This window comes from Nothobranchius furzeri, chromosome 4 (assembly GCF_043380555.1).
Source record: "Nothobranchius furzeri strain GRZ-AD chromosome 4, NfurGRZ-RIMD1, whole genome shotgun sequence".
In the NCBI taxonomy this organism is placed as follows: Eukaryota; Metazoa; Chordata; class Actinopteri; order Cyprinodontiformes; family Nothobranchiidae; genus Nothobranchius; species Nothobranchius furzeri.
This window is the reverse complement of record NC_091744.1, coordinates 16,114,473-16,125,101: the sequence shown is the minus strand read 5'-3', so window position 1 is coordinate 16,125,101 and position 10,629 is coordinate 16,114,473. Positions and strand designations below refer to the sequence as shown.

General features: G+C 43.1%; 1 protein-coding gene across 1 annotated transcript; it reads right to left on the bottom strand.

Moving 5' to 3' along the window:
• Positions 1–4,545: 4,545 nt before the first annotated feature.
• On the bottom strand, positions 4,546–10,395 carry LOC129164185 (mitochondrial ribosome-associated GTPase 1-like). Its single transcript, XM_070550728.1, has 3 exons — positions 10,199–10,395; positions 5,140–5,153; positions 4,546–5,042 (listed from the first exon to the last, which is right to left on the bottom strand). The coding sequence occupies exons 1-3, from the start codon at positions 10,393–10,395 to the stop codon at positions 4,591–4,593; spliced, it is 663 nt and encodes a 220-aa protein (XP_070406829.1). The 3' UTR covers positions 4,546–4,590.
• Between the last annotated feature and the right edge of the window lie 234 nt (positions 10,396–10,629).

Below are 10,629 nucleotides of genomic sequence, written 5' to 3'. Positions count from 1 at the left end.
ACCACAGTGTGGAGTGGTCCTGCTGCAGAGACAACGCAGACACTGTGGATGTCACTGACCTCACTGGTACTGGATCAACTGGTCGGACTGGCGGCGCCGTTGTAGTTAACAACGCCTAAAGAGGGAATGAGGTCCTCAAGAGACGCCAAGGGCGTCGGTTGAGTCAGCCGAGTTCGGAGTATCCAATCACCAAATGAAATGTCAGCCTTAAAGCATCGGAGCAGGTCCCCTCCCAACAGGAAAGGAAAAGCTTTGACGTTAGCTACAAACACTGGATGGCTCACGGACATGTCTCCCACTGTGAAGTTAAGGAACACCACGTTCGACAAGGTCATTTGGCCTGAAGAGTAAGGATGGATGTTCACGGTGAAGGGGGTGAGTCCTAAGACGCGACCCTGTGCAGCGGAAGCCATGCGGACATGCTCCCAGAGAGAGCTGGACATGATGGTGAAATCTGAACCGGAGTCCAACATGCCCTCACAGTCAAGCGCCCCCTCCAGGGTCACCGGAATGTGAGGTTTCTCATTAGGACCTTCACGGATGATATTGCAGAGAAACCTTAGTGGAAGTCTGATCGGTGAGCTAGGCTCGTCAGGTCTGGTGGCAGGTTCTTTGAGTGCTCGAGGACCAGCGCTGACGGAAGCAACCACACCAGACCTCGCTGAAGTCTCAGGTGTCAGCGGATGCACCGTTGTGGCAGGCTTCGCCTCTGCAGGACCTGCTTCTACCAACAAGTCACACAATGGTTCAGGAGGTGGAGGAGGGTCTGCCAAAGAGATGGACAGAACCGACTCACTTGCCGATGGATCTTTCAACAGGGCCCGAAGAGCAGTTCTCAGTGCGGCGCAAGCTGATTCAGGAGAATAGCTCCTGGAGTCAGCTCTCGGCCTTGGGGCAGGACTGTCTCTGTGGCCACGACGCGGTGAGTACTGGTCAGAGAATAATGATAATGATGACGATAGTGGTGGTGATGGTCATGTTGGTGAAGAATAAGGATGATGATGACAATAAGTGTTTTGTAAAAGTATTACAAAAAGACATTTTCAGTAAGCTGAAATATTTGATCAGTGAGTAGAGAGCAGATGGGTATGACCCTGGTATGAAATCTAAAAAAAAATAGAATTAAATAGAAAATGTGATAAATAGTTAAAACAAATCTAAAATTAGTTTATATGTAAAGTTTTCTTCCTAAATTAAACTAACTTTTTTCAGATTTCAAATTGGAATGATGCTGCAGTAGTTTGTTTTTTCATGTTGCAGTTTTGTCTTCCTCTTCATAGAGGGCGCTTTTTAATCAGAAATGAAGGCACAAAATATATCTTCAGAATCATATTTTTCATTCTCATTTTGCTCTACAATTTAAAAACAAAAAGCAAGAGAAATAAAATAAATAGAAAGCTATTTCAACAAACAAGGTAACAATAATGAAGCACAACCAGGTCACAATCTGAACATGAGCCCCATTCCCACCTGTACCGGGTCGGCCCGGGCCGGGTAGCGTAGGTTGTTTACATATCTGGGTGGCCTGGAATTTTCCCGGGCCAACCAAGGCTCATTCTCGGCCCTCTTCCCGAGGGGTACTGCTTCAGGCCGACCAGGGCCAATACGCCCACTGCTGACAGCAAATTCACACCTTCCATTAGAGCAAGCCTCTGATTGGTGGGTAGAATCAGCCCACATGGGCTTAAGGCAAGGATGTGTGGAATCAACCGGGCCAGGCTGGGGCCGACTGGGGCTACCCGGCCCGGGCCGACCCGGTACAGATGGGAATGGCCCAAAGGTCTTCTTTATTGGCTCAGTCAGTTTTATTAAAGATGTGACACCTATGTGCACCAAGTATTCACTCATCAGACCAGCTTCTCCCATTAGAATACATTTCTAATGTAAAACCCCAGCAGCAGCCTTTGTTTTGTGCATGTCTGTAGATATTTGCGTGCACAAGGACAAGAACAAGAGAGACAGGGGCGCAAGATTAAAATTCACCTGGATAGAGACACACTCTGCTCATGTAATTAGCCTAAAAGCCTTTTTATCAGGTTTGGTGCAACTCTCTCTCACACACACACAGACACACACACACTAATTGACACAAGAGTCTGTGTATACCTACTAATATTCCACATTTACCTCTTAGCACCACTGGAAAAGGCATCAGTGTGATGGCACCGCTGCCTCTTTGTGTTTGTATGAGTTATTTATATGCTAATGAATCAGGAAGGGCATGTTGTGTGGCGAGCTCATACATGCAAGTTAAGAAGAAGAAGATTGGAGTCACTGCAGCTGAAGAACAGATGGTGAAGGAGAACCTTGAAGAGATATATATGTTGGCTTTTTATTGGAAATCACAACAACACAACTGCAGCTCCATCCTGAACTATGTTTACCCCTCTCACCCCCTTCCAAGTTAGTCCCACTTTACTGTGAGAAAATATTGTTATTCAGGTACACTGTCTGGATGCCTGTCTGACTTGGGGTACTTTGGCACAAAACACACCTTTTATACCTGACTGAAATGCCAAATGCGGTAGAGAGCGATGACTGACAAGCCCACACTCCCATTCGCGCAACAGGCTCCTCTTCCTCACTCTCTGATGGCAGAGCTGTTCAGCACCACAGAGAGGAGTCCCAGCGGGCTGAGTGGCATTCAGTCGCTACTTCGGATCTACTTTTAGTATTTCTGTTAAAACAAAAGCCAGAATTAATAACTTATACTTAAGGTATTATGTTTTATGGTTTTAAAAGACTTATAATGACTTCTTACTTGAATGGAATAAGTATGACATCCTGTGGTCAAATTTGGGTACTGCAGTCCATGTTTTAAAACAAATGCTTAACTCTCCTTTCATTGGTTTCATGGCTGTTGCCAGCTATGCATCAGCGCCGGAAGATTCTAGATGACAAGAAAACACGAGTCACACACATAGACTGTATATTTAAAGAAAGAAAGGTGGAATAAGTAGAAAGAGTAGAATAAGGAGAGGGTGGTGATGAAGGTCACGCAAAAGCCAGTTTCAACAAGTGAGTTTTCAGCAGAAGTGTGGACTCGAGGCATATGACTTGGACTCGAGTCAATATTTTAATGAGTTCTGACTTGACTTGATAACTTGACTCGGACTTGAATGACAATGACTTGCAACTTGAATCGACTTGCATCTGTTGACTTGAGCATATTTGATATTTTAGCACAAAGCGCCACGACATGGGCAAAAATCATAAATCATTCTTGGTTCTGGGTTTGATCTTGTTCTGCTAAATGCAGCAGCACTTTGTTCACAATCAGTTTCAGTTGCACTTTCTGTTGTTTGAGCAAATAAATGAAGCTTTAAGAAGCTTTATTTCGGGAATTTATTAATTATCATTGTCATCAAACTGAAGTTGGACAGATGACTTGATTATGACTTGAAAATTCAAAGTTAAGGACTTGGACTTGCCTTGGACTTTTACGTAATTGACTTTGAACTCGACTTGGATTTGGTTGTCTTTGACTTGGACTTGACTCGAGACTTAACTGGAAAGACTTGTGACTTACTTGTGACTTGCAAAGCAGTGACTTGGTCACACCTCTGGTTTTCAGCAGCTTTTTAAAGGAGACCATGTCTACAAAGGTGCACATAATGGCCGTACAGGGTATGTGTGTTTAGCCTGCCCTGCCAGACTCCTCCTCTGTTTAATTCTGCGCAGAGAAAGAGGCTGGTAACTCACAGGCAGAGAGGCACTTGAGGGGCGGGACTAGGCAGCTCAAAAATAACCAATCAGAAAAAAAGATGGAAATGTCGACTGTACCGCGCGATGCTGTCGTTTTTTAGCTGTGGTAATATAAGGCGTCTGGCAACGACGCAAATTTTTATTTTTTTTTGGGAAGAAATGCTTTTAGCACTTCTTCTTGTTGTGGTTTTAAAGACATTCAAGTTATTTAGAACGGAGGAAAGGGCCGCAGCAAACTCTGCTGCTTGTCTTTGTTGTTTATGAGAAACTGAAAGTCGCTGTGTGTGACGGAAATGCCGACTGTACCGCGCAGCGGTGCAGGTTTTTAGCTGTAGTCAAAAATGGCGTCTGGTGACAGCGCAAACATCTTTCTTTTGAAGAAAGACTTTTAGCGCTTCTACTTGTTGTTGTTTTAAGGACGTGTCCAAGTCATTTAGAACAAAGGAAAGAGCCGCAGCGAACTCCAGTTCAGTCACCATGTTCGACAAACTCAGAGTTATGGTGCGACTGTTGTTTTATAGCAGTCTTGGTAGTCCAGTGGTTAGACTGCCAGACTGGACACTTAAACCACTGAACTACCAAGACTAATACAACAGCAGGCTCACCTAAGGTGCTGATAGGCACGTTTAGCCAAAGCGGTCATGGGCGGAGTTTCACTGAAACGAAACATTTCATTTCGGGGTATAAATTCAGGCTGACAATAACATCTCAATAGTGCCAATGGCAATAATTTATCATTTATTATGCCTACCTTTTTTTTTAACTTCCTTATTTTATTTACAAAAGATACAATGATCTCATTTTTATATTTTATCACGGCAGACACAAGTACCGTAATACTCATCTGATGATGCCTAAATAAAAAAAAAAAACAAACAGGTCAGATCAATCCAGCATTACTGGTCCCAGCTCTCCTTTCCTGAATGCTCTGATGAAATCGTTAGCTGCTGCGGTGTAGTTTGGGATGGTAACGGTGATGTTTCCCACTCCTGTAAGGGCTTTGACCTTCTGAGTCTTTTGAAGTTTCACAGCGATGCGTTTCAGAACATACTGGATGTCGTCGCTTGGCTCTGGGAGGTCGTATTTCTCCGCGTAACTGAAATTCCCAAGTCTGTTCAAAGAATAGAGCAGGTATTCGGCAATAATGTCTTCACCCACTAAATGATCCAGGATAGTTCCGCACAATGCCAACTTCATGCCTGTTTCTACGCTCTCAATTTTTGGGGGTAACACTCCTGGTGTGTCTAGCAGATAGATTAAGGGTCTCTCACACACCTGGATTTTAGTCAGGACCGCTCTAGTTATTCCCCGCTCTCCACCAACCCGAGATGCTCGACCTGAAAGGTTGCATTAGATCACAACATTTAGATAAGCAGAAGCAACACGTCATAACATGAACAAATCCTTTTTTTTCTTTTTTTTTTTTTTTTTTGCCGTGTCCTGTCTGGCTGCGAAGCAAACAGAATTGATGTCTGAATGCTGGTAACAAGCCTTACAGATTTACTCTCAGGTGGAGCTTCAAAGCGTCTGCTTTTAATGTCACGCCTTATACTTAAAACTTTATTGTTGTTGTTTTTGAATGCTTTGTAATTCCGACCAGACACGGAGACAGAGGTGAAAGAGAAAGGAAAAGAAAAGGTGGGGAGAGGGGGGGTCCACAAAAATAAACTATAATGAACAAGAGTCTGCTTCTAGACCTGCAGAAAAAGACAAAAAAAAGCAAAAGGGCAAAAAAATATGGGACACAACAACAATACAACAAGATCAAGCTATCACTGTGTCAACTTGATGAAGAAATATATAATCAACCGAAACTCCAGGACATCCAGCATCACCCCTGGAAGACGGCACTTACTCCTCATCTGAACTGTCTTCCATCACTACTTCCAATGTGAATTCCTGAAAATCAATGACAGTAATGAAAAATGACTATTACCATGTAGGTCTTGTTGATATTATGATTTTATTTTGATGCATTTTTGAACTAAACATTGATATTTATGTTCTTATTTACATTGTTGTGATGCCTGTCCTGTAATGAAATTGGTTTCACAAATGATGTCAGTGACTTGAAATTGGATGTTCTTACATGATGTATAAACAATGACATTAGCTTGTTAGTAAGCTTAGTGCAAAATAATAACTGTAACTGGTCTAAAAACATCAGAAATCACCTGCAGCCAAAAAGCCTTATGCTGATAAAGTAGCATCATGTTACTGTCTTGCTCGCCAGTCACAAAACTGGCTTATGAATATTTCATAGGAAGGAGCTAGCGCTTGCTTTACATCACGAGTGTCATGGCTAAATTAAAATGCTAATGTTGTCATGGAATTTTACAAATATTAGACTAAAGTAACAATGTTACTTACTTCATCGCTCGACACGGTGCCTTGTTCGAGCCGCGCTCTGGCCGTACATCACTAACTTTTTTTTTCTAGTGAAGAAGAGTTTGTGCGCGCTCTCGTGCCGGGCTGCAGTTACTCACAGCACCGAGTGTGTCGCTAATGAGTTTCGTTTCTTCATCCTGCCCCATGCTCCTTTAACTGAAGAATCACGATAATAAATCACAGTGCATTAAGTGCCCACCATAGTCTTAAGACCTGTGTTGAACGTGCCCAAGTCCATACTTTTGAGAGCACCATGTGAGCACCTGTGTGTGTACACGCGCTTGTTTATGTAAGGTTTCTCTATAGGAGCGTCCAACAGAGAGTGTGAGGGACCACAGATCTGCCCCCAAAGATGCGCAGGAGACGGGGGGAGCTCCAAGTCCCAGAGATCCAGGCGCTGCCCCAGAACACAGGAACCCCAAGGAGACTGCAACCAGAAAGGCCCCCGCCCCCCTCGAGAGGCACAGAGGATCGTCCCGGGGGGCCACAACCAGCAGCCGGCAGAGTCCCGGGAGGCATCAGCGGCAAGCCCACAGGCCCGCCCGCAGCCTCCCACCCCCTAGCCGGCCGAGCCCGGGACCCAGCGACCCGGGACCCAGGGGCTACCACCCCCTCCGGGGACCCAGCAGAGCCCAGGGACCCAGACCCCACCAGGCAGCCACCGGGATCTATCAGGCAGATGCCAAAATCTTAAACCCCCAGACCAGGTTGCCACGAACACTCAGGCAGACCATGGCACAACCCCTCACACCAGGTGTGGCAGGGGGAGGGGGGACGAAGATCTATATCATCAAAAGAAGTTCCAGGAGAGGGGAGGAGTCAAAGGCCCCACCTGACATGTACAGTCATACACAAACACAGTCACACACTCCCTCCCTCATGCTCACACATGCACATACAACCCAAGACTTACAAAAATGCACGCCAGACACCCACTCATGCTCCCCATACACACCCTATTCACTCTGGTCCCGGTACTGGTATTATGCCTACCTTTGAGCTCAAAGATTTAACATATAATGGAACCTTTAAGTTATATTAGTTCTATGGTTGATGCAAAACATGTTCACAAAGTTCTTCACACTAAATCCCTCTTACGTAAAGCATCTCACCAGTTTTATTCTTGACATTTCAGGTTTCAGGTTTCTGTCATCTGTTAATTCAAATTATTGTCATAAAAATGTTCTACGTTAATTCATCAGATGCCCTTATATTATCTTACTGTTCTTTTGAGTGCGGAGACAGAATCTGATGAAAGCTGAGTCGTCTGAGGTAGCTCAGGCATTTCATCATTTGTTCCTTCCCTTTAGCTATAATTTATGTTCATGTTTTATTTTAATTCATTAGTTTTTAGAGTTTGTCAGATTGTTCTTCAGTGGTAAGTTTGCACTGGTGTCTTTCATTGTGACAGTCAAACCCAGAGGAGAACCTACCATGAGTTTTTCAGTGAAGTTCCAACTAACTCCAAATGTTCAGGCTTCCAGCTGATTTTACTTCCTGAGAAATGTGTTCAGTAGGTGACACGTTTGGACCTCATGCAGAAGAGTTTAGCATTGCTTCCCACAGCGAGGTGGTGGTGAGTAACAGCTTGAATGAACGAGGAGGAGGGAGCGAATCAAATTCAGCAAAATTGCAAAGATTCAGTGCAAAATCGTTGTGGAAGAAAACTGTCCAACGAGCTTCTTGAAGCAGAATTTTATTAATAGTTTATGTTGTTCCTGTTGAGATGCTCATCCGAACATCTGAACTGTCCCTTTAACACGAAGAACTGCTTCTGGCTCAGTAGGTCAGCATAACACATTCAATCAACCAACAACTGTTTGTGCCTACAGCCATATAGACATATTTAAAGCTTTATGGTGAGCTAGAGTGGAAACCAGTCCCTATCAGTGACCAGTGCCAGTTTGTAAATGTCCCGATGAGCTGTTGGCTTTGAAACGATCCCTCTACCTCACGGTGGTCTTAGTTTGGTCCCTTTCACTGATCTATACAGTGTGCATTCAACACAAGAGGTTGTTTATTCCCTGTTTCTGCCCACAGTCAACATTATTTTACTTCAATTACATCAACTGAAGGCTCAGGTCTGGCACATCTAGTCCATCACAGCCCCCCAGGAGTCAGTCGACACGGCAAATGCCATCATTAGTAATGCTTTGCGACAAACTGTTACTCCCTCTTGAAATGTGCTGCCAGAGACCTTATTATAGTTTATGTAAGGTCTGTCAAATGATATCCATCACGGCTCTGCTCTTTAACATCTGGTAATTGTTTTTCAAACGTTGGCCTGTCACTGGTGCTAATTCACAAACTTGAACCATAGAGAGTAACGTCATGACCAAGCAAAGTCTGGGCATACCTCACTGAACTTTTCTTTACAGGAAACAGTTTTGCTTTAAATAAATGAAACAAAACACGGGCCAGACGGTTAAATGTGTGTGAAATGTATAGATTTCTTCTGACTTTACTTTTATTTTGACACTTAAATGTTTCAAAAGAGGGTTTCATTATTAAACCAACTTGGCTCAGAGTTACAAATGGAACGTACACCTAATTTTTAAAACTGGTTGTTAAACAAATGGCAATAGCTGCATCTCTGTGGAGGAACTCTGGCCCTCTCATTCTTGCTGAAATATTTAATTTGGCCACATTAGAATGGGAGGATCAGAGGCACAGGAAATGTTCCACCAAATAGTCGAACCTTAGATTCAGGAAGAACAATGTGGTTTTCATCCTGGCCGTGGAACACTGGACCAGCTCTATTACCATGGGGGGGTGGGTGGAGTTTGCCCAACCTGTCTACATGTATTTTGTGTATTTGAAGAAGGTGTTTGGCTGTGTACCCTCTGAGGGCCTTGTGTTTGTGTGTATGTGTGTGTGTGTGTGTGTGTGTGTGTGTGTGGGGGGGGGGGGGGGGGTCTCTGGGAGTATGGGGCACTTCTCTAAATCCGATGGTCTTGAGTTGGAAAAGGGTAAAATACCTTCTCCATGTCAAGGAAAGGGTCATGCCTCAAATGGAGGAGTTTAAGTATCTTAGGGTCTTGTTCATGAGTGAGGGGAAAGATGGAGCAGGAGATCAGTAGTCAGACTTAGGCATTGTACCAGTCTGTTGTGGTGGGAAAATTGCTGAGCATGAAGGTGAATTATGAGGAGGAAAATTAAGATGGATGATGTGGAGGGAGTCTTCCCTGGGAAGACTTTTCTAGGGGTGGCTATGGCCCCTCAGGCTACCCCTCAGGGGCACCACTGCCACCATATTTGATCATTGATGTTTTCTACTGGAATGCAATAGATTTACTGTAGTACCATGTACTGTAGTAACACAACACACTTCTTCCAAAAAGTTACATGTCTGTATCATCAGTCCACAGAATATTCTTCATGAAGTCTTGGCAGGTGATCAAGAAGATGTATTGTTTGGTAAATGTGAGACAGATTTTTATGCTCTGTCAGCAGATAATTTTCTTTAGAATGAGACTTAATATTTCTGAGCCCACTTAAAGTTGTTGGAAATGTTTTATTGAAGTAATTCCTAAATTTACAGGTCTGGCAGTGATTACACCTGAGTTTGGCTATAGCGGACTCAGCTGTCAAGATTATACCTAACTGATGGGCATTTAAACTTTTTCTACATAAGGTTGATTTATTTTAATTAAATGAAGTCATCATTTGAAAACTGCATTGTAGCTTTGCTCAGGTCATCTTTTGTTTAACACTAAACTGTGTTAGTCTGAAACATTTAAATGTGACAAACAAGCAAAAGCAGATATATCTGGTTTATATATCCTTCATTATGAACAGAAAATGTGAGCTGGAAGGCTCATATCTTTTAGTCACTGAGTTGACAGTTAATTCAGACCTTTTATTGGATTGTTGGACTTTGCTTCTCATGAGTAATATTTCACCATTTTCTCACTTTCTCTGCAATTGTCCCAGAATAATGATGATGAATGAAAGGCACAATTTAAAAAAAATCAACATTAGGAAACCAAATATTCTTATATTTTGTTATGAACGAGTCTGATGTATTGCTCATCACATAAAACCATACATTTAATGAATGCATGCTTAGTTCAGACATTGCCAACAAATTATAAACCCCTCATGCCTTAATGTTGATCCCTGCAGTGATGACGCAAAGATCCAGACATTCACAGCAAACACTAAATCTTTTTCCGCCACTATTGGAAGATTTATGGATTGCTCACGCCGGTCCCAGGCCTTTGGAACACTCCTCACATGATTGCACTTTTTCTGAACAGTCAAACTTCCACCAGCTTTTGTCTGCAAGCCAGCGTCTTCCATCTTACACCCAAGGCATTTCATTGGTAATCTGGAGTGCATTAGACTGGTTTAACAATGGAGAGAGCTTCAGTTCTTTTAAGTATGAAAGAAAAACCTGCTAAAGAACAGGAATCTGAGTTTTCAGCCTTGAAAAGATTTGTTGTTGTAAAATCTCTGCTGTTGTTTGCTCTCAAGGGTAAAAAGGCAAAAGAAAGAAAAAAATGACAAGATTATTTAGAGTTAGAACATAAAAGA

Bases quoted from the DNA above. Each gene is read 5' to 3' on its own strand.
- LOC129164185 (XM_070550728.1), bottom strand. From the start codon at position 10,395: ATGGAAGACGCTGGCTTGCAGACAAAAGCTGGTGGAAGTTTGACTGTT.